We start from the raw sequence: 25349 nt of genomic DNA on the forward strand, positions 1-25349 counted from the left end.
CAGTTGTTACTATGGTAAATAGCTCTGACAAAATATTGTAGAGGAGGACTAGGTCGTGGTTCACCCAGTGGAGTGCACACATTACCATAAGTAAGGACCTAGGGTTCAAACCACTGGTGTTTTCCTGCCAGGGGAAGCTTTGTGAGTGGTGGAGCAGTGCTGCAGCTGTCTCTCCACTTTGTCTCTCTCTTTCTCTCCATATGCTTTCACTCAGCCAGAAAGAAAGGGAGGGATGTAGGAAAAGCTTAATTGCTGCTGGGAGTGAAGGCACTGAACACCACTGATAAATATCTGGTGACAAAGAAAGAATGAATGAGAGAAAAAGAGGGGGGGAGAAAGAGATTAGTTGATTGTTGAGGACCTTTTCAACGTTTTGGAAAAACCAGGAGTGGACAAAGAAAATTTCTCCTGTCTTTGTAACCAAGTGCTGTTGACAACTTGGGAATAATGACGTGGTTTCTTGGTTCCTTTGTGATTATTGAGGAGGTTGGCTATGCTGCCTAGTTCATATTATGACTGGAAGGCAGTGTAGGTTCTGAGATGGCAGTATAGTAATTAATGTGGAAAATTGAACATTAGTCATGTGTAATGTTATGTGCAGTGAAAATAATCTGTATGAATACGGGAGATGAGTCTTCAGTGAAAAGCTTGAAGCTGGTCTGTGTTGAAATTTTGTCACATCTGGAAATCATTTGATGTATAAAATTACATAGGTTTGATATCGTTCAGAGTTAAGACATATGGATGGGATGTTATGCAGAAACTTGTTCTTTTTCGTACTCTAGATTTAGCTTAGAGATTTTTGAATCATAAGGCGTCTATTTGAATCTCTATTAAAGATAGATTGAGTGGAAAGACAAAATTGAAAGATTTTGAACACATGGTATGCAGCTATCCTGTATACTCTCAATTCCCTTCTTTATAAATGGATATAGCAAGTAGACAATGTCTCTCATCATTTTTTCCCCTCATTTCCTAAATAGCAATAGTAATAAACAGTGAATTCCATGGTAAGTTTCTATAATAGATTGTTTATTATTCTTTATAAAAACAACATGTATTTTTAACTTTCCTTTTACAGTAGCCATTTGAAAGAATATTTTCCCATAAGATTATAAAATCATTTTTCTATTGAGTTGTAAACTTCCCAGACTTCTTTCAAACACATAGCTTCATTTATTAGAATAACATTTACCTTCCCTTAGAAAGATAACTCTTGATACTTAGTCATTTTTTTAAATTATCCATTTTATCATTAAATTGAGTTACTTTCCTCTCATGCATAGTGTTAATTTGCGGGCAGAAGTTACTATCGTCTCATTTGTTTCCACATTTTATCCCTTTTGAAAAGTGTTAGTTCACATGATGAATTACTTCAGTAGTTTTATTCTTGGTAAATTAACGTTTGCCCTGAAAACATGGGGACAGAAGTTCCTTGAACTGCTTATCAAGGAATTGTTAGGAAATTTAATACCATTATCTGCTACATCAGCAAGCTTCCTGTTTCGACTCACATTTCTGTTTTTTTTTTCTCCAATTCTATGGTAATCTTATAAACAAAAGCATTAATAAATATCCGGCACACAAGACTATCATACCTTGGCAGAAAATATGTTATCTTTGTTTTATTTGAGTATTCTCATAGTTATTATGCATTTTTATTTTCAACATATGTATATATATTTTGACTACATCATAAAAGATTTAAGAGCCACAAGTTAGTAATACAGGGCTAGTTTGTAATCATATGCAACTAGTAGGGTCTGTAAAAGAATCTATTCAGTTTCTTTTCTCCAAGATCATATCGTTACTAAAGACAAACATTTTAATGGTATGGCAAAGTCCTTTTTTCCCCCCTAACTATGGAGAAGCTCATTCAAGTACTAGCTTTCATTTTAGGAGTACATACATATTACAAGCACTGAAAAAATAAGAATAGGAGTTTTTGGTTATTGATTGAATTAAATGTTAAATTTATATTTAAAGAGAAGTTGTAGAGATAAAAAATAGAACATATGCCTTTAGAGTCTTTCACTTCAAGTAATTTTGCTGGATCATAAAGTGTATCTTTACTTGTTTAAGGACTCTACAAACTGTTTTCCATAAGGTTAGTGGCAGTTTGTATTGTATATTCAATGTAATATTATTCTGTAATTTAAATACATAATACTGTATCATTTGGAACAGAATGGATTGATCTGGAGGTGATTATGTTAAGCTAAATAAAAGGTGAAAGAGAACTAGCAGATGGTTTCATTTATGTGTGCAATATAGACTATTCAAACAAAGGAACTTGCAAAATAATCAATAACCAAACTATCTTTTGAGTTTGAGAACTATAATTATTATCAGAGGGAGGGCAAAAGACTTGGTAGACATGGTGAATTACACAGAAACCTTTGTGGTATGTGAAAACATACCCCTAGCAGCTTATATTTTGTAAATCACCTCTAAATCATTAATAACACATTAAAAAATATATAGCATATATGTATAAAATAACCAAACAGTATACTTATGACTGGCTGACTACTTATTTATTATATATGAGGAGTTTGAAAAGTGTTTTAAGTTTTTTCTCAGACATCAAGAGCTTGTTCAGCACCCAGGAGGGGAATCAATAAGAGAACACATGACTTCTGTACTCTGAGCATTGGGTTCAATACCTGCCACAGTGAGAGTGCCAGGAACAGAACTGGGTAGAGTTCCATGGATAGTAGTGTGGTGCTTTTGTGTTATTCATGATTTCTCCCTCTCCAAAAGTACAAAGTGAAAAATGGACTGGGAAAAGTGACTTACTGGAATCGTGTATTTGAAAAGCTCTGGGTTTATACCCAGTCCTACATTTAAAAGAGAAAAAGATCTTGCTCACTGTAAAATTGTGGTTATTTGTTTGCCAGTGCTGACTAAATATCTATTACATGCCAGGAATTGTACTAGTAAAAGTAATGTATATCTAGGCCACATGAACTTGTACATTCTATCAGGAGACCTAGATACTGATCCTTAATTACCTGGCTTGTTAGTGTTTTCAAGGGGGTAATAGAGACTAAAAACAACTCATTGTGGTTCTTTTTTCCCCTTTGGAAAAGGGGGTGTTGGAAATTAACCCCTGTACACTGTTGTTTTTTTTTAAAGTCTCAAGCTTTCTCAATAAATACTTGTGTTTATTTACTTTTTTTTAGTATTGTATAAAAATATAGTGATTTACAAAAGTATAAGATTCTAGGGGTATGTTTTCACATCCACAAATGTTCCTCTCATGTCTAATTATGCTGGAAATGACTAAAAGTAAGTATTGTTACCTTTCACCTTTCCCAGTTTTAAGTGATTGGATGAGATGAAAACTGATTGAGACATGAAGTGGTTTGCATAGGGTCAGAGTAAAAGTGGTGGGCAGTGAACTGAATGGAACTCATGAGTGCTAACTCTCAAGACAGCTTTGAGAAACATCTGATGTCCCTGAGAAGAAAGATTGTAAGTGAAATATTATAAAGTTTTATGTCTGGTTTTAATCTAGATAATATATTAAGTTTTGAGGAAGAGCCTTAAAGGACACAGCCCAAAAGGGCATATTAACAAGGAATGTGGTATGTAGAGGATAAAAAATAATGCATAAAGAGCCCAGGGTAAAAACAAGACAGAAACAAGTAAGTCACTGTGCCTGGCAGTGCCACAAGTGCCATGCAGATCTTTTGAGATCAACATTTCTTTATCCCTGTTTTACTTTTTAGGAAAAAATTAAAACTAATAGGATCCTAAACATGGCATTTGTGTTGAAATTTTGCATCCACTTTACAATTTGCCTCCAGAATTATGTTCTTGAGTCTGATGCATTCTGGTTTTTGCTTCCAGATTCATATTTCATCAACATTCTCTTCACACTACATACCTTGCCATAAAATGCAGGTTTCTTGGCTTCCAAGAAAAAAAAAAGTTATATTACATAGTACAACTGAAATCCACAATGTTTCCCAGATGGGAAAGACAGAGCATTCATATCATCTTTTCTTACTGGATCTGGCTGGGTTTTGGAAAGGACCTCATTGTTTTCTTGTGGCAAAGTGCATTGGCAAATTGTTCTTTAAAAGATGCAGTGGTATGTTCATCTAATATTATGAGATATGGACAGCATTTATGAAAGATTATAAATCTTGAAACTCTTCTTTAGAAACTTAAAATGCAGCTGGAAATGTTTTGCTTCCAACAAACATGCAATCTTCGTAAAATTGGAAAAGAAATGTTTGAATAAATGATGTTTTGGTTTATTTCTCTCTAGTGCAAGAACTATTTCTTAGTCAAAATGACTCCATAGAATTCCTTCTTCTTCTACACTAACACACTTGCCTCTGTATTTATATTTTGCTGGTGCATTAAAAAAAATTTAAGTATGCCAGATTGCTATGCCTTGTTTTTAAAGATAGAAAACTGGATTTGCTCCCAGGGACTCTTTTCCTAACTAGGCCAGTTGAAAAACTAAACAAGGATTGAGTCAGTTAATTAATTTAAATGAGATTACAAATCAAAAACATATTACACAATCTTGATTTAATTACCACATTTTATTTACTTAATTGAAAACACACTATAGAAAGCTAACAAGTCTTCACAATGACCAGTATGGTATCTTTGCATTCTATAGGCTTAAGGTTTCCAAAGCAAGACATGGAGATGATCCTGGGTGTGACCTTTGGTTCACTCAATCCCTGGATCAGTAGAGAGTCATTGAACTTAATCTTAGGCCAGAAAGGTCAGATACAATTATCCTTGCTTTCATTTATGGGGTTTTGGTGCTAGTTAATGAAGCAGTACAAACATGTGGTCAGAGATGTTGGTGGTTTTGACACTTTGTGCCTGGGTATTTGTATCTGCATTGGTCAATAATAGTCCCCTGGAGAGGGCAGACTGATTTACTCTCCTGTAGGTTTGTAAAGTTTTTTTTTTTTTTTTAAATTTCTTCCAGCTAATTCCTTGTAGGCAAATTTTGTTCTTGAGCCTAAACAAATCCTTATTTTAATCCTTGAGTTAGGATACTTTGAACCTATTCATTTCACCCCTAAAAGGGGTGGAAACTCTTTAAAAATAAATCTAATGATAGAGCTGGTAGATTGTATAGAAGTTATAGTACATATCTACTATCTGTTTTATATTTTTATTTCTTTAATTAAGTTACTTCGTTTTAAGCTCTTTTAAAGTTATTAACTTTGCTATATTGAATATATACTTTAGGGGATCTGTTTTTAAGGACAGATCTGAAGGAATGGACTTTCAAGCTAGAAACAATAAAGATGAATAGGTCTGATCTAAAATGTTGAAATGAGGGGCCGGGTGGTGGCGCACCTGGTTGAGCACATGTATTACAATGTTCAAGGACCAGGGTTTGAGCCCCAGTCCCCACCTGTAGGAGGAAAGCTTTACAAGTGGTGAAGCAGGGCTGCAGGTGTCTCTCTGTCTCTCTCCCTCTCTACCACCCCCTCCCTCTTGATTTCTGGCTGTCTCTATCAAAGAAATAAAAATAAATAAGTAAAAAGTAAAAGTGTTAAAAAATTTTTTAAAAATGTTGAAATCTATGTTTCTTAAATATTTTGGTTCTAAAAATCTTCAGAAAGATGTGATTTATCTTTCTGCTCAGAGCTGGCTTTTGTGGGAGGTGTTCTGATTCATCAATAGTACGTCCGAGTCTCCATTAACAAGATGACAGTCAACTCTTCCCATGGATTGTTAGCCCACTTTTACAAAAAAATAGATATCATACATTATAACATCCAATTGTGAAGAGACATAGGAGACAGAAGGAGAGAAGTAGAGAACCAGAGTAAGCATTTCCCCAAAACATTTGTGTATATTTTTTGGTGTTATTTTTTTCCTTTATATTATCTGAATAGATATTTAACAGAGGAAAAAAGAAAACATCAAAAAGCTATAACTCTGTGTTTCCTTAACTGGTAAAGTACTCCTCCATTAAAAGTTTAACTAAATTGTACTATAACTGTGCTGGCAAGAAATATAGAAAATTATATCATGTGAATTGTGATTCTATAATGATAACTACTATAAATCCCAGGAAAATCAGTCTTTGTTGAATGTAAATTACCTTGAGTGAGGAACAACACTTTGGACTTGGAGTCAGACAAGTAATAAGGCATATGTCCAAGAGAAAAAAAGCCTCTCTTCCTTTTAAAAAAGGTACAGGCAGAGCTGGGGTGATATCATAATGATTATGCAAAGAGCCTTTCATACCTGAGTCTTTGAGGTCCCAGGTTCAATCCCCAGCACCATCATGAATCAGAGCTGAGCAATACTCAAGTTAAAAATAAATATATAAAAGGTTGAAATCTTTGTCATATCTTTTTGTTTCCTTATTATAAAATGTGTTTGTGTCCCTTCTCTCTAGTTTTTGTTTCTTACATCCTGCCTTGTTTTTAATTGGCATTTTCTGACATGCTATACATATAATTTATAAAATATACTATTTTATTATGTTGACAGTTAATAGTGTTTTAGAGAGAAAGGAGATGGTACTAAGCACTAAAAAATCTCTTTATATTCTTTAGATGACAATGGGCCATTTCTTTACCTGCTTAAAGCAAAGGAATATGACAGAGGGGCCCTTTATCACATGATGACTAATTTTAGATAGCAAGAGGCTATCTGTAGGTTAATAGGTTACAGTGTGGGTTTCATTTACTCTTCTGATAACCCTTGATATAGAAGATATATTGTTATGAAAATCATAGGATTTTAGAACTAGAAGGGATCTGACAAGTTACTTTGTTCAATTCATTTTTGTATCAAAAATGATCACAAATTAAAATCATGCTTCTCACATTTGGTTTATCTAATGATTTATGGTTTCAAAGAAAAAAAAATGAACTCCTGAAATAAATTTCATGTACCAGTAGAAAGACAGCTCATACTATCAAGATCATTAAAAACATTTTGGCCTACTTGAAAATGAGGGGCCTCATTACTAGATTCCCACAATTTTTTTCACTTTACCAGAGAAAGCCAAAAATTAATTTCTGATCCAGAATAGTTAATTTCCCTTATCTGCTCCTTTCCAATTCCAAATACTCTCTCAGGAGGTAAGGGAAGCAGAACTAAGCCTTAGAAGACCCAGCTGGGAACTGTGCATTGATACTCCTTTCATAGCTCAAATGATTTTTTTTCTAGATAAATTATTTTTTAATTTTTATTTATTTATTAATGAGAAAGATAGGAGGAGAGAGAGAGAGAGAGAGAGAGAAATAGAACCAGATATCACTCTGGTATATGTGCTGCCAGTGATTGAACTCAGGACCTCATGTTTGAGAATACAATGTTTTATCCATTGTGCCACCTCCTGAACCACCTAGATAACTTCTAATATATGTTTCCAAAAAGAGTTTCTTGCCTAGTCTATCTTCTTTGTGCTTATGTGGTTTATAGGCCCATTGTTTCTGTTCATTTGATTTACTCAGCCAAACGTGCTAGTCTCTATACAAAAGATTAAGCCTCTAAAATTAAATCAGGTAGCCTCCTGGCCTTCATGTTGTTCAGAATCCAAAACGTATGACATAAACATGGGGTCTCAAGGAGAAATGGCAGGGTAACTATGCTGTTTTAGGGGCAACAGATAGAGATGACACACTTGCAACTGAAAGAATTAAAGAAATGACTGAGGTGTTAATAGGGACCTGATCTATGTCTTTGAATGGCATTCTTTTTGTATAGGTATTTGACATACATGTAAGAGTTTTAACACAAAAGTAAATAATTAGTGTATTTTAAATATCACTTTGGTAGCAGGATGTTGGATGTGACTAGAAAAAACTGAGATTTTTTTTTTTAAGACCTTGTTGTGACATCTTTTATGACATACCCCTGCCTATCATTTCTAGGAAGACCAAATATTCATCCTTGACTTATGCTATTTTAAAAAAATTTTATTTATTTATTTTTCATTTTGTTGCTCTTGGCTTTTTTTTCTTTGTAGTTATTATTGTTGTTATTGATGTCGTCTTTGTTAGATAGGACAGAGTAGAATGGAGAAAGGAGGGGAAGACAGAGGGGGAAAGAAAGATAGATAACTGCAGACCTACTTCACTGCTTGTGAAGTGATTCTCCTGCAGGTGGGGAGTCAGTGGCTGGAACCAGGATCTTGAACTGGGATCTTTGATCCAGTCCTTGCTCTTTGCACCATGTGCGCTTAACCCACTGAGCCACCACCCGGCTCCTGATTTATGCTATTTTTAAACTTCTCTAGTATATTTTTGTTTGTTTATTTCTGTTTCACTAGTCTATGGGATTCTACAAGGCATAGTATATCTATTATCCTTTTTTAAAACAGCATTTGAAAGTCATTGCTATTAATTTAATAAGCATTTATGGAAACTATATTATGTTCCACGCATCAGCAAATGGGATATAGAAGGTGGTCCATAAATTTTACTTATTTCCATTTAATTAATGCTCACATTAATAGCCTTCAAAATGTTTAACAGTCAGAAAGTTGAATTCATTCCCCCACCTCAATAAGTTAGTACCAAACTAATAAACATTTAGCATTTCACTGTTATTTATTACCTTACATACCTAATGAATATTTTATTGGACTCCCACTAGATCATCATTCAAGTATTAGAATTTCCTTTATTAAACAAAGAAAGTTCAAGATATTTCATTGAGAAGTTGGTCTCTCTTTAACTTGAATGGATTTTAATGTTCTACCATCTTAGGTGGAAAGAAGAGCTGAAAGTATATTTTTCTTATTTTTGGCAAAAAGTTTTAGATGTATTGGTAAATGATGTAGAGGAGGTCACTTACAGAGGAAAGCAAATTTCCTAGAAGTATTTAATCTACTCTAAGATCATTTGACTTTGCATGATTCTAAGATTGTAGATTGTATCATAGCTCCTCAAGAGTCACTTTGTGTAAATGGGTGTCCCATGTACAAAACATACATTTTAGGGGCGGAGCCAAGATGGTGACTTGGAGGCAGCTGCTGGCGTGAGTTCTAAGGAGCAGTAGTAGCTTGTGACCTAGGATTCTCTGGATAGGGTAGGATACTGGGCCATCAGCAGGAGGGTGAATAAGGGGTCCTAAGTGTGACACCAAGGAGGGGCCTTATAGCTCACTCTTGGGTTAGAAAACAGAGGAAAATGAAAGGAAATATTTTGATTATTTCTGAAGTTCACCCTTACCCCACCCCAGAATCAGCCCCCAGGGGCTGGACAGCAGCTCTTAGCAGGCTTCCTGCTGAGCTATTTTCATCACCAAGATTCCTGGCTCACCAGGGGTGTCATTCCAATCCTTTTCCTTTTTGATTTCCTTCTCTCTCTCTCTCTCTTTTTTTTTTTTCTAAGTGGCTGTCACTCTATTTGAGTGACAAAATATCTGACCAATCAGAGCCTCACCCCTGCCTGAGCCAATCTGGAGCCATCCAAGCTGCAGACTGACTGTTGGTTTTTTTTTTACTCTATTTTATTTTATTATTACTGTTATATATACATGTGTCCCTTGTCCTCCCTCCTTCTTCAGGTTGACCAAAATTAACTATTATTGTTTTTTCCATTGCTAGGTGACTGGGTGTCTATCCATTGTGAGAAGAACATGTTTCACTCTACCTCTTCCCTCCACTCTTCTCTCCTTTTTCCCTCCTCCTAGCTAATTCAAAAAAAAACTAACAAAAAACCAACTCTTTCCTTTCACTGCTTTTTCCCCCTTTGTTATTGTCTTCTTTTCTTCCTTCCTCCTTCTTTTGCTTTCTGAATTCACTGTTACTCATTTGTGAATTATTTTCGGGAAGAAATCTGACTCAGAGTGGACTCTCTGTGTCTGGTTCTTTTCTCTACTTCCCTTTCTCCTCTTTCTATCCCTAGAATTTTCAGTGGACAGTAGATTTGCATAATTGTCTATTCTTGCTTTCCCTTTTCTCCTTTCTCTTTCTTTTTCTTTTGGATTTGGTTGCTATTTTTTCTTGTACTGGAGGTGTTGTTCGGCTAACTGGTATTGGTTAAACTGCATCAATCCTTGCATCAGTTACTATTGTTGTAATTTATGAGGTTGGTGACTGCATTTGTCATAAAGATATTTAGTATAGAGTGGCTTGTACTCAAAACACAACAGCTGAAGAATGACAGAACAGAAAAATAAAAAACACATCAATAAAAAAAAGGCTAAATCAAGAGCAAATAAAACTGCTACCACAATGAATCAAGACAAGAGCCCAGAAGAAACTCCAAATCAGTCAGAAGTAACCATAGGTAAGAAAAGTATGCAAGCAATAGTAAACCTAATAATCACAGAAATGAAGACAACTATGGAGAAAAGGGCTATCAGAATTAGGGAAACAATAGATGAGATCCTCAAGGAAAATGCTAGCTACTTTGAGGTAATTAGAGAACTGAAAGCTGAAATAGTTAAACTAAATGGTCAATTAGCAGAACAAGTTAATACTATAACAGAAGAAGCTGAGGGAAGGGAAAGTAAGCTAACAGAAGCAGAAAACAGAATTAGCCAGACAGAGGATGAGCTAGAGAAAACTAAGAAAGAGGTGAAAGAGCTCAAAAAGAGATTGAGAGACACTGAAAACAGCAACAGTGACATATGGGATGATCTCAAAAGAAGTAACATTTGTATAATTGGCCTGCCAGAGGAAGAAAGAGAGGAAGGGGAAGTAAACCTTCTAGAGGAAATAATAAAACTTCCCAGACCTGAACATCAGAAAGGACATTAAGATTCAAGAGGCCCAGAGAGTCCCAAACAGAATCAACCCAGACCTGAAGACACCAAGACACATCATAGTCACAATGACAAGGAGTAAGGATAAAGAAAGGGTCCTAAAGGCTGCAAGAGAAAAACAAAAAGTCACATACAGGGGAAAACCCATAAGATTATCAGCAGACTTCTCCACTCAAACTCTAAAAGCCTTAAGAGAATGGCAAGATATCTTTCGAGCCCTGAATGAAAAAGGGTTTTAACCAAGGATAATATATCCTGCTAGACTTTCATTCAAACTAGATGGAGGGATCAAAACCTCCTCAGACAGTTAAAGGAGGCAACCATCACCAAGCCTTCCCTGAAAGAGGTTCTAAAAGACCTCTTATAAATAAGAACATCACCATAATACTTGCCATATATCAGAGCAAATAAAAAAATTGTTGAACAAAACATACATTTTAATAGTTGCCATTTAATTCTGAGCAAGTCATGTACATTACTTCAGTATTAAAGGATCTTCCATAAAACTGAGTTGTTGTGGGAGCCCTGATACTTTTTAGGTAAATTTTAGACATAAGAATTTGTTAGTTCTAAAAGAAGTGAATAAAAGAGTTGAAGAAAAGTTGTTAAGGGTCATATAGAAATGAAATAATTTCTCTTTCCTTCAAGAGTCATGACTTTCTAGAGGAAAATATACATTTACTTTACACTTTCAAAATACGGAGAATGGGGAATATGAAGTACTCATTCATAAATAGCCAATACAAAGTATACTTTAATTTCAAATTCTCTTCAGATCAGAAAAGTACAAAGCAATGTAGAAAATATAGATTGATATTAAAGAAGTTGAAATAGATGTGTAGGAGAGAAAAGAGAACTAATTTAGGTTTGATGCCTTCAACACCTATTCCACTCATTTTTCCTCCTGCTTCACAATTTCTTTTTTTTTTTTAATTGGGGGATTAATGGTTTACATTTGACAGTGAATATAGCAGTTTGTACATGCATAACATTTCTCAGTTTTCCACATAACATTCTCAGCCCCCCCCCCCCCACTAGGTCCTCTTTTCTATACTCTGGGCAACCCACAATCCCCATTCATACCAGTCTTGTAGTCTTGTTTGTTTCTCATGATCTTACACTTGAAGGTGATTTTCATCAAATGGCTAGGTAGATCTTTAGAGCCTTGCAAGGGAAATGCCTTTTTTTCTCCCTTTGGAGAAGAGAACTTAAGATACTGGTATAAGAATCCTCATGAGGATACATACTCATCCATATTCAATTGATTCAACACAGACAATTTTAGTTGCTTGCACTGAGATGAATAGATTTTAGTAATGTTCCTTTCTCCCCTTTCTGCCTGGGAACTAGCGTTATATATATTAGTCATTTTTGGGGATATAGCCTCTATACTTAGTGTTTTCTTTCATTTACCATGGGGGATATATCTGTCTAGTGTTTGATGCTTTGTATATAAAAATCTATGCAATGATTTAAGCACACAGTATTATTATAGTTCTAATGCGTTTTACAAGACTCTTAAGAGTTAAGTAATTTTCTTTTGTTGTTATTGTTATGGAGACTTCATTGCTCTAGGCTGACTTATTCAAATGGAAAGGAATAGAGAGAGAGGCAGAAGGAGAGGAGGAAAGACAACACAGCACTAAAACTTACAACAAATTGCTTGCCTTTTCCCCTTGTTCATGATTGTCTTTGCTTGAACCTGGGCCATGTTTATGGCAAAGCAGGTACACTATCCAAGTGAGTTAATTTGCCCTTCCTATGAGTTGGGCAATTTCACACAAAATCATGTGACTATTGTGAGACAGAGTCAAGAATCACTAGAATGTTGTAAGTGTACTTGCACATACAAACACAGAGTTTGAGCAAATGGTGAAGTAGTTAAATAAAACCTTTGGGTATAGAGTAATTTGACCTAGGTGGTGAATTGGAAAGGTTTTAGATGTGGTCTGGATAATTTATCCTCTAAAGTTAATCGCAATAACAGTTAATTTTTGGTTGTTCTGCCAGCTGTGACTTCCTAGTAACTTCCTTTTCCAAAAGTTAGAATTAAGACTGATATGAGGTGACATAAAAGTTAAGAGTAGATTATAATGTTAGAATTATAGTCAGAAAAGTAAATGTCTTGCTCCTCCTTGGTGTATGGGCAACAGGAGTGGAAGTGCATGGGTGAGGTGTACTGTCTTCTCTGGCTTTGAGAGCCATTGTGTGTATTTTACTTCATGACAGAGTACAGACTTTGGAATATGAGGGCAAAGTTTCCATTTTGTGCCACTATGCACCAGATTATTGGAAAAAGTAGAATTCTTGTTAAAATCAAACTGTGTGACTCAAATTTAGAGTTTACTTCAGCTTGCTTTTAAATGCTTCTTATATATTTATATATTTTTCACCTGAAAAAGTTGTTTGCTATGGTGGAAATAATGAGGAAAAAGTAGTTTGCAACAGAAAAGCATAGGGTTTCCATGGAAGAATGGTGTCGTGATGAATTATTGTAACTAATCTTTCCTTAGGAATGAGAGAGACTTCATTGTTTACTCTGCTGGACCCAAATATTAGCAAACAGAAATTGGGGAAGAGTTCTGTACTGTTTTGGTGTTGATTTAAGTAAATATGCTTAGACTCATAGGGAGTCAGTAGCTGCTATCCCTGATGACAGCCTTAACCTGCCTTGTGTTGTTCTATCACAAAGATGGCATTAGCCAACTTCATAGATTCATGTGTAGAGTTTCATAAATGTAAAATAGCTTGAGAAGGAAAAGTATGATGTGAGGAGTAGTCTGGTAAGTGGTTATGCTGATATGCACAAGTAGGAGCTGCTCAAAATATTAAAAGTTGCTTGAGAAATTAAACTGCTATGTAGCACTAATGTGCAGTGATCTGTTAGAGAAACTTCAGGCTGACATAGCAGAGGCTGTAGCAAAATTATACAATTTATCATTTTTATGTAACTATACTCAATGCCTGGAAAGTGGCCACTATTGTACCATCTTTTACAGGAATATAAAAAGAGAAAGATTGATTTTCCAAGATATAAGTCACTGATTCTTGACTCAATTCCAGATAAAGCAGTAGAATTCATAGAAGATGAAAATTCTTTCTTTTTTTTTTTTTTTAATTAAGATTATTTATTTTCATGGGAGGTAGGGAGAGAGAGTGTGAGGCTAAGAAAGAGGGAAAGACTAGAGCATCACTTAACTCTGATTAATCCTGGTGTGGGGTACTAATCTGGGATCTTTGAAACCTCAGTCATGTAAATCCTAAACATTGAGCTGCCTCCCTGGTCCATGATTAGATTTTTAAAGAGTAATTAGTCCTATTACTATAAACAAGAGACTACCTGGAATCCAGACTACAATAGTAGTCTTGACCAAAGACTTTTTACATCCATTTTTGAAAATCAGAAATAAATTGTAGATCAGTGTGAGAACCATTTAAATGTATTTGCCAAAAACTTCTTCAAAAAATTTCTGGGGCAAAAAGAAATAGTTGTGGAAATGGGATAAAAGGTGAAAAATCTGACAGCATTAAATCTAGTTAGCAGGCATGAAGCAAAGGTCAGAAATAAATAACTAGTTTTTATACAGAATTAAGCTAACGAAATGTCCTTGCATTTACTAGTAGAAGCAGCAATTGTAGTATGTTACACCCTACAGGGAAGAGTAGAATAATCCTGCTGACAAAATAGCATTTTTTTTTTTTTCCTTACATGAGACTGGATCATTGTCTTGGCTTGGGTACACTGACAAGGAAGGATTCAGGGAAGAGGCTTATCTATGGTCACCGTTCAAATTTTGTTGAAATTCACTATCAGGTTAAAAAATAAATGAAAAGAGCCTTTTCTAGGCAAGCAAAGAAGGCTGCTGAACCTGAGCCATCCACCCCCCTGGAAATTACTGAAAACCCAGTGCATTCACTGCTATGAACGGCACACTGAGGAGGATACAAAAGAAGTAGACAGAGTCACTGCCTCTGCTTAGGAGCATGCAATTTAGTTGTGGAGACTAAACTTAAATACTAGAACCAATAAAAGAAGATTACAAAGCAACCTGCAAGTAAGTGTATAATAATATGGGGCAAATGACACAGTTAAATACAGAGGGGACATGGAGGAAAGAGGAATGAGCAAAACACAACAGTGCAGGATTAGTTAGAAAAGGCATGTTGCCTAACAGTAGTACAACCTCCATGTTCCTTTCTGTGGCATGGATGAGCGATGTGGTATAGGAAATTCACACACTGCATTGATCTCTTCCTCCTTATCTGCAGTCTGTCTGTCTATCACAGATGGAAATTAAATTGATCCAGCAATTTGCTCTCCACAAAGCCATTTTGGTTTCTACCTAGTAATTTATGCTTTTCTTGGTGTTTGCAAATCGATTGCTATTATGGGATGCAGACAAATCTGGGCCTGGATCCAGTAGCTTGGGGAATTATTGAAGTGGATATGTGTGTCTCTACATGAAATGCTGGAAAAATGGACTCTCCCTTCTGTATTTTTTACTCATTGAATAAAAACATTTTCAGGTTTCTTTGTAAGCCTTACACTCTGATTGAATTTTTAGGGAATGTGTCTGTTACATTTCGTGTTACCTGACAGGTCCAACCTTCAAACCACTTTTCAGTAGCTTTGTAGCCAAACCTTTTGTTTCAAGAGAAGCCTTATTCTAACACAGTATTATAGCTCTATACATCCCCCACTCCCTTTCACCATACAAATGTGTATAGACACTCATCTGGTTTGATAATATGTTGTTTTTGAAATATTTGGGAAAGTATACTTTTATTTAAACACTCAACTTCATTGTTGTGTGCCTTTAAAATTTTTTTAAGTCCTTTGAAGATTGTGAAATTCTTTCAAAACAAATTAAAAAGAAAACATTTTCTGTGATTTCTTTATAGATTCTGGACAATCAGGAAGTCCAAGCCACAATGATCCTGCCAAGAATCCTCCAGGTAAATATGTGTTCCAGGACGTTTGCAATCTGACATTGTTGGAGAACAAAGGTACCACTGTATAGATAAACACCCCATAATTGGTCAGCTGCCTATTTTGTTCAGGCAGGCAGGTACGATCAGGACAAGATGTGATTCTGTTTCAGCCTTTCACAGTGGCAAATATTTCTGTATTGGCGTCATCATGATCGACCTAATCACTAATGTTTTAGTTTTTGTTGGTGATTCTTTGAAGACAAATATGCGTATGTATTGGCTGTGTATCTATTGGGTGCTCTTATAGTTTGAAAAGCTAAAAAGCTTTTACTAATTCTTTTAAAACATGCAAGGAAGGTTAAAATTTTTCATAGTCACATCCATAGTCATATTACAGTTTATAAATTCTCATTACTTTAAAGTGCACCCCACTTTCTGGTATAGTTGGCTGTGTTTTCAGTGAAGGATTTTTAAATACAACTATTTTTCCATACTGTTTTTATTGGGTTCCCAGAAACATAAAACGATGAAACTAGAACTTCTCCTTTAGTGTAATATATGCCAGATACTAGTATCTCTTTATTTTCAGAAGTTGTTCCAAATCTGAAAATGAGCTTTTATAACTCTTCTGTTTCCATGGTTTTATTACTTTTAAAATGTGAACATATAGAATTATGCTCTTGATTTAAAAATAGTGTCTTTTCCAATGAGCTGAAACTAAAGAAAAATTTCTAATGTTTTTTATCATTAGACTTTTGGAAGAAGAGACTAACAAATAAGTAAGCATATCCAAACTAGCCACCTTTAAAATAACCTCATCTTTTTATTGAAAATAAACTGAAGTATTAATAAAAAATAATAATGTTTCACTAAGTAGATTTAGTTTTTAGATTTTAGTTTGATATTCCTACCACCATGTTTTGTTAGTATAAAGTCAAAATACTTGAAGAACTCCAGAATTATAATACAGTGCAGTACATCTGTTTTATTTGGAGATATTAGACAGATACAGCAGGTAGATATTCAAGTAAAACTTCAGTGTAAAAACAAAATGTATTTTTTTTAGTTTCTACTGTATCTTGTCCTAATTTTAGAAAAATTATCTTTTCTCAACTGTACACTGATCTATTCTGTTGTTATTCTATTGTTTGACAAGGTAGTATGTACTTTAAAATAATGTTTTTATTTTTTCCTTTATAAATTTACAAATACATGCTAATTTTATTTTTTTAATTTAGTCAGATTATGTAGGAGCAATACAAAGTAATTAAGTTTTTTAAAACAGCAATTTGAAGTGAAAATCCCTAGTGAAAAATATTATTTCTGTGTCTATCCTAAGATTAGGATTTTGTTAATTTATTTTAAAAGGAAAAACTATTTTGAATAAAGTAAACTTTTGTCAGAAAGTCTCTTAAATTGAGAACATTTAATTAGCTTATATATTTAACTTTATTAAAAATTCCTTCGTTTTAGTTGAACAGTATTTTCTCTGTAAAGCATTGTAGCCAAAACTGACTTATACTAAAGATATTTTACACATTATTTTAGTCATTTTACTTTACTTATTTTATATAATCATTTTACCTAGTCATTTTACTTTTAGTAGAAAAATCTTTAATAAGTATTGAAAATCAAACTAAACAAAAGATTTATCCTTTGCATTTGAACAACACCCTGGTTCAAAATTAATAGAGCTGTTATTTTTTGAAATGAACATGTATAGAAAGAATTATGCTCACTTAAAACTGTACTTGAGTTGAATAAATAATTTTTGAATAGTTATTTAATGTCAGTTCAAATTTTAAATACTTTTCAAGAAGATTAAATTTTTCTTGGGAATATTCATTATCTCTTAATTTACCTGTGTACATATAAGAGAGCAAATTAAGCAATCAAGGTAAAACTAGCTCTAAATTTTCCCCTTCAAATTTTATTTGTAAATGGATATATATATATATTTTGAGAACTGTGACTTAAAGCTGGAATGTTGTAGATAAGACCATATTAGTATTAGTAGAATATTATATATTCATGATTTTTATGTCAATTGCTAGTTTTGCAGAGCTGGGATATTATAAAACATATATGCTAGCCAAATTCAATGTGATGTTATTAGAATGCTGTATCATAGTACTTCTTCACTTTACTATGTTTTGTATACCATTATATCATGAACTTAACCATAAAGATTATTAAGGAATTCTCCTTGACAAAAGCAAAAATTTGTCTTGAATCTTGAAATAGTGTGAATACCTTGAAGTAAGTCAAGCCACTAAGAATATAGGATATTTTCTAATTATAATGTGAGGAATTATATATTCTCATTTTTTTTACTTTGCAGTCATGAACGATTATATTTATTAATTTTTTTTTCAGGGATGGATGGTGGTTCTACTGGTAGAGAGTGCAAGTTACTATGTGCAATGGCATGTGTTCATTTTTGTTGTTGCTTTGCTTGACCATGTGTGTGTCATTTAAACTTACATAAGTCAATTTTTCCCTTTGTCTTTTGTAATCACTGGGTCTTCACTTGTCCAGGTCTGTTATTTCCCACATAGTCAATGACTGCCACCTCTCCAGATTCAAAGGAGGTCTCGAAACTTTACATCAGGCTCAACCTGATGCTGTTGACTGGCTACGGAAGAAGGGTAAACGCTAGAAGAAGAAGAAGAATTTCAAATATAAAGAGAGACAGAGAGAGAGTAAACATACTATAGGTGAAGACATCACTGTCCATGATGACAGTCTTGGTCACCATGTCTTCCCCTGATCTCTTATTGCTCCTATGTAGTGTTAGGGCTCAAACTTGAGCAAGGTGCAGACCCTAAATGGTGACCAGTCTCTCTGAACCTATATGTAGTTTTTGAGTATCACACTGATCCTTTTACTTTCCATAATTAAAGAACTTTACTTTCCATAATTAAAGATGCCATTGCCACTTTTAGGAGCTGTTGTGATTGGGTTGTAGTATTTACAAGTTAATTTTGACTTGCTCTGTTATTTTATGTCATTCTAGTTCTTTCTGACTTCACAACTTCAACCACTTGCTTAATTCTGGAATAGTTAATCCAAGGAAAGCAATGCCATTGGTTCTGAAAATGGCATGTCATTTTGGAGTATAGGGCTACTATAGCTTTGTGGGGAGTTCTCTCTTGGGTGGAATTATCAATATTACAGAAACTTTTGAATCCCAAGATGGATTTTATAAAATTTATGATATGAACTTATTACAGTACCATTCCACATACCATTAATCAGAGTTATCTTACCTGTAATTGCATATTAGTGTCCTTTTCTGTTTTGCAGGACTTATATGTTGCTCATACTGTTGAATTTGATAAAATCTCTAGAAAGCATAGGGATTGAATATTGGGTAAATGTCAAGTAAGATAGCCTCATTTTTCTTGGAGCAAAAGTGGACTAAGATAATTTAACAAATTAAACATGGAATAACTATTAACTATAGTAACATACTTGACTTGCATTTAAGGAACCTTTTAAACCACAAAGCAATTGACGTTGATCTTTCCCCAATTCTATGATATAGATACTGAGATTGAAGCCAGCAAACTAATGGATACCAACTCAATAATACTATAAAAGCTAGTTCAGGATCTGTGGTTTCTGTTATTGTCTGGATCAATGGGGGCACATATTTGACTTTTCACTTTGATCTTTTTCAAAACATATAGTTTGAGATAAGTTTAATGTTCTCATAGTTACAGAAATAATAAAACATGTTGCTTTGATATTTTAATATAAAGAATAAAAATATCATAAATTTTTATATGTCCAGAAAGAGTTCATAGAGATAATTTTCATATTCAGAGTAAAAGCAAATTAGTCTGATTTTCTAAAAAAATTTAACTGTCAGTTTTCAAGTAGTGAATTCATACCCACTCTTTTCCACAATGTCAGTTGTTTTATCTGCCAGAATCAAAAATTCTCTAGTAGGGGAAGCCATCCTATTTTATAATAGAAATAGTAAATAGTTTTAAACTTTGGCATTAGGTATTGTGTTGTAGACATCTCTTTCTTTCTTTCTCTCTTTCTCTCTCTCTCTCTGTCTCTCTCTCTTCCTTTCTTTCTTTTTCTTTTTTCCCTCCAGGGTTATTGCTGGGACTTGGTGCATGCACTAAGAATCCACTGCTCCTGGAGGCTATTTTTTCCCTTTTATTGCCCTTATTCCTTATTGTTGTTGTTATTATTGTTGTCATTGTTGTTGGATAGGACAGAGAGAAATCGAGAGAGGAGGAGAAGACGGAGAAGGGGAGAGAAAGATAGATACCTGCAGACGTGCTTCACCGCCTGTGAAGGGACCCCTCCTGAAGGTGGGGAACCAGGGGCTCGAACAGAGATCCTTGAGCCAGCCCTTGGACTTCATGCAATGTGCACTTAACCCACTGTGCCACCACCTAGCCCCCTTGTAGACTTCTTATTCTAAGAAGTATAAATAAATTAAAAAAAAAACAATAAAAAGATCAGTGAACTATATTAAAAGCTGATCCTGTAGGTAATTCTTTTAAGTGATGGAGAATGAAACCTGTGTTAAAATCAAAGGATTATTTTCTTAATAGGTTTTGTTTTGAAAACATTTTCTTCTTTGCCCTCTGGATTTAAGATATCACACTCAGTATAGTTATTAAATGTTCTAGTTTAGAGTAGTATTCAAAGCAAAGGAAAAGGGAATGAAGAAAATGCATTTTTGTTTGTTTGTTTTTACTAGTTAATATGGGAGAGCAAAAAAAGCTTGAAGAGCTCATAGCCCTCAAATAGTTATTTCTATAGGCTACAATATGGGCACTTGTGTCCAACTCTTCAAAGGTTTATCTACATAAGCTGGCACCATGCCCAGTATTCACAATAGTTCTAGCCTGATTACTTGTAATATTAATTTTGGGTAAAAAGGCAATTTAGGAATTTAGGATTAAAAAGACAATTTGTGGGAGAATTTTTTTTCCTTTTCACTGAATCACCCCCACACACACACACATACACACAACAATAAATAATATTGAGTTTTCATTATTTTCTGTGCACAGAATTTAATATTTTATTCCTAGTGAGACAACCGTTTGTCCTGGGAGAATTGGGAATATGCAGCATTCTATAACACCAACAATAAACAACCCAGAACTGTTCAAAAGTATATATTTTTAGACAACATATATTCGTTCAATATATATCATGTACAGCACTAGGTTTGAAACTATGGAAATTTTCATAAGATGAATTATAGATGAACCTTGCTTCCCCAGGCTTTTCTGTTTTCTCTTCATAGATATATACAGTATCATACATGGGTATATGTATGTATACACACATTAATAAATATTACTTAGTGCTACACCTCTAGTGTCATGGTAATTTGAAGTTGTTAGATAAACATATTTATCTTTAATTTCACTTTAGTGAGTGTAGTAGAGTGGGACGAACATGAACTTTGGAATTAAATACATTATCACCCAAGTTAAAGTTCTATATTTTACAATGATCATAAGAGCAATGGGGAGCATGAGTAAACTTGTTTGGAGCCCAATCTCATTTAAATATATCTATGTCAGTTGTAAGGATCAGAAGAAAAAGCATACATGGCATATAGCAGGTGCTTGCTAATAGTGAGGGTTTTTAGTTTCATTCTATTCACTATTCCAGCAGGGGTGATTGAGAAGACTTCCTGCTGGAAGTATCAGCTGATCTGGAATAAAATAGAAAATATTAAATTTTTACACTGAACTCGAATGGCTTAATCTCACAAAGTGACAGCTCAAGAAAATATGCCCAAGAATAAAATGTTATAAATTGTATCAAAGATACAGAAGAAACATATATTCAAGTGTCTTGTAGCAGACATGTAGCTTTTAGATAGTCAGAGTTTTCTAAGCCTTTTGACATCTTAGGAAATAAGGAATGACATTTTGTTACATTTTTTTAATAGTGTTAAGACAAAGGACAAAAATGTATCATTAGAGACTGCTTGTTCTCACTGGTAACAGTTTATATCTTAGTTCTGCATAATAACTTTGACCACATGCTTTCCCACTTTCCACAGTATTTCTATTTTCTGAAGCCAGTAACTTTTATCTTTACTCAAAATGTCTATTACTCTTCCATAGTATTTTATTTTTTTACATTTTAAAAATGCATCTTTTGCCATTCAGACAACACTTTCCCACTAAATATCCTATTCCTGTCTTCTTCATGACATTTAGAAAGATTCTAAAATGGCTTGTTGCTAGATTTTTGTGCATACTGAAATGATTTTCATTATACTAATGACTTTCAATGACCTGGGTCTTGTGACTTCTTGTCTTTCTTCCATATTATGATCATTTATCTAATTCAGTTGATAATTTTTATTTAAAAAATTTCCCTTGCTTTTAAAATTTTTATTCTAACTGCTCTTTAGAGAGAGGGGATAAAAGCTCAATATGACTTATATCTTCTTTAATAAGTGTTTAATGTTTATCATTTAAATATTGGGCTGTCAGAAAAGTTTTGTGTCATAATGTAATATATTGGTTAATGCATATTATCTATAAACTGCATGTCATATAGTGTTATAACAATGATCACTATCATGCAATCACTATCCCTTACTTTTATTCCATGATATTGACTATTTAAAATATTTTAAGTGGAGTTATGCAGCATTTTGTGACTTTTTTCACTTAGCACAGAGTCCTCAAGGCTCATCCATTTTGCTGCATATTACAAGGGTCTTTGTTTTTCTCTAAAGGCTAAGTAGTATTGTATTATATAAATATGTCCTGCTTTCTTTATACATTTATCTTTCAATGGACATTTAGACTTATTATATATCTTGGCTATTATTAACAGCATGGGTTGAATACTTCTCTACAAATTAGTGTTTTTATCTTCTTTGGATTTTTGCTCTGAAGTAATCATATGAATCATATGGCAGTTGACTTTATATTCCCACTTGCAGTGTGTAAGGGCTCTAATTTCTCCACATCTGTCACTAGACTTTTCTTTCATTTTATATCCATACATACAAGTCATTCTGATAAGCATAAGGTAATTATTTAATCATGATTTTGATTTGCATTTTCTGGTAATGAGTGAAGCTGAATCTTTTTTTTTTCTCTCTCTTTTTTTCATAAACCTGCTGACTATTTCTCTGGCTCCTATTTACAGATATATTTAGATATTCTGTTGCTTTTTGTAACCAATTTTTAAAGTAGATTATTAGGATTTTATGTTTATTTGTTTATTTATTTATGGAGATTAAGTTGTAGGAGTTGCTTACATATTTTGGAGATTTGGAAACTAATCTCTTACTTAATATATAGTTTGCAGCTGTTTTCTCTCATGTTGTAGCTTGCCTTATCACTTTGTTTAATCTTGCTTGTTATGCAGAAGCCCATGTATTTCATTTAATATAAACTCATTTGTTTATTTCTGGTTTTGTTGCTTGACCTTTTGAAATTAGAACCCTTTCCAGATGAATAGTAATCATATTTTATTATTCATTGCAACCTCTCCCCTCTCCTTAGCTAGATTTTTCTTTTCAGTCCTCTGTATATATTGTTAGTCCCCCTGTGACTTCTGTACACGTTCATTTTTCTTATTATTACTGTGTATGGGCCATTGGTACGGGGCTTTTTGTTTGCTTTACCTCAAGTCGCTGGGGCTCAGTGCCAGCACTATGAATCCACCACTCCTGGAAGCCATTTTTTTCTACCCCCCCCCCATACACATTTTTATTCAGTAGGACAGGGAGAAATTGAGAGGGAAAAGGAAGATATATAGAGAGAAAGATACACACCTGCAAACCTACTTCACTGCCTGTGAAGCATCCCTGCTGCAGCTTGGGAGTGAGTGCTCAAACCCAGGTGTACTATATGCGCTTAACTCAGTGTGCCACTGCCCAACTCTGGGGCTAGTTTGTTCTTATGACATTTTATGTGCCCAACTATTTTTCAGCCATGTTTCCCAGTATGTCCCCATGGTAACTCAAATGTTATATTTTGAAATTCATTTTTTAAATTATTTATTTATTTATTTATTTATTAGAGACAGAAACTGAGGAGGGGAGATAGAGAGGAGGAAGAAACAGAGAGATATCTGCAGTCCCACTTCACCATTTGTGAAGCTTTTCCCCTGCATGTGGGGGCCAGGGACTTGAACCTGGGTCCTTGTAATGTGCATGCTTATCCAGATACACCACTGCCTGACCCCTGAAAATTCATTTTTTACACTAAATTTTCTTTGTATATTGTCCTTAATAGGTTCTTAGAAACTATAACTTTAATCAAAACGACAAAAAAGACTAAGTCTTCAAATGCCCTTATTTCATTGTACACTAGTATACATCTTTTCCTTCACCAGTGCTGTAATGACATGAAATTCAATAAAATGTCTGTATTTGAGGACTTGTTTTATGAGATATCTATGACCACTAGCATCTACTCCTAATTAGACTAACTTAGCAGCCTCTTGTTTCATCCTCCGTATATTGGTTAATCTTTTAAAGATTGCTTGAGCCCACCTCCTGTTATTTTTCATTGCACTCATTGGGCTCTAGACATCATTATCATTGTTGTTAATAATAATATTTTATTGCCACCAGGGTTATTGCTGGGGCTCTGAGCCAGCACTATAAATCCACCGCTCCTAGAAGTCATTTTTTTCCTTTTTTTTTTTTAATAGGACACATAAAAGTTGAAAGGGGAGAGGGAGATAGATAGGCAGAGAGAAAGATACCTGCAGATCTGCTTCACTGCTCCTGAAGCTTCCCTCTGCAGGCAGGAAGCAGGGGTTTGTATATGGTAGCATATGGTATGTGCTCAATTGGATAAACAAACACCATGCCCTCTAGACATTAGTTTTTTCTTAAATTGAGTGAAAAAAATATAATTTCTCCCCTAACATATTTTTCTTAGCCTTGTATGTGAATATATTCTGTACAAATAACCCCCCCCCCCGTTTGCTTTTGTGGTACCTGAATCTAGTTCACAGTCAAGATTACTGTTGAGTGGGCTCTACAGGGTGATTTTTTTCAGTATATATTGAATAGTTGATAATGGGGGAGAGAAATAAGGAGAGCATGAGAAAAAGAAAGAGAAATGAGAGATGTAGGGAAGAGAGAGAGGGACAGAGGACAGAAAATGGGGAAGGCAGAGAGAAAGAAAGTCTTCACCATACTGCTTCATCCTCCATAGAGCTCCCTTGGTGCTGTCCCTGGTATTTCCTAGTGGTGCTGGGACTTGAACCTAGGGTTATGAGTATGGTAAGACTTGTGCTCTACCAACAATGAGCTATCTGCTTGGCCCACAAATCTAACTATTAAATGTTAGTCAGCATCAGATATCAAATAACTGTTGCTCAGTAGCTCTCATCTTATCGTCCATTTCATCTTTTCTCAGGATGAGTTTGTACAGGTTAGGGGCTCTTTTGACACACATTCATAATGGAAATTTAAATACAATAAGTCTTTTCACAGAACATTGAGAAACAAAAAGGATACATTCTTGGGTTATTATAAGTTACCCATACTTTTGTTTTTCCTAACTTTAAAACTGTCTTGAAGCATCTTATGATATCTGAAATGATGTTGTAAGGTAACATAGAGTCCAGCGATGTAGGTACTTCACTTAGGCTGCACCTAGTTGCAGAAAGCTTTCAGAAGCCTTGCAGCAAAAATAGGTAGCAGCTTTTTTTTTTTCACTTTT

General features: G+C 34.4%; 1 protein-coding gene across 10 annotated transcripts in view; it reads left to right on the plus strand.

Annotated features, from left to right (window-relative positions):
- NFIB (nuclear factor I B) overlaps positions 1-25349 on the plus strand; it is a 288405-nt gene that overhangs the window by 152580 nt on the left and 110476 nt on the right. For all 10 annotated transcript variants that reach the window (XR_009552015.1, XM_060199571.1, XM_007535865.3 and 7 more), the window contains exon 3: positions 15625-15678. Coding sequence is in view for 9 of the 10 variants with exons in the window: in XM_060199571.1 (XP_060055554.1) it covers positions 15625-15678 (54 nt within the window). In the remaining variant the exon portion in view is untranslated. The remainder of the gene's footprint in view (positions 1-15624; positions 15679-25349) is intronic.

Source organism: Erinaceus europaeus, chromosome 10 (genome assembly GCF_950295315.1).
Source record: "Erinaceus europaeus chromosome 10, mEriEur2.1, whole genome shotgun sequence".
In the NCBI taxonomy this organism is placed as follows: domain Eukaryota; kingdom Metazoa; phylum Chordata; class Mammalia; order Eulipotyphla; family Erinaceidae; genus Erinaceus; species Erinaceus europaeus.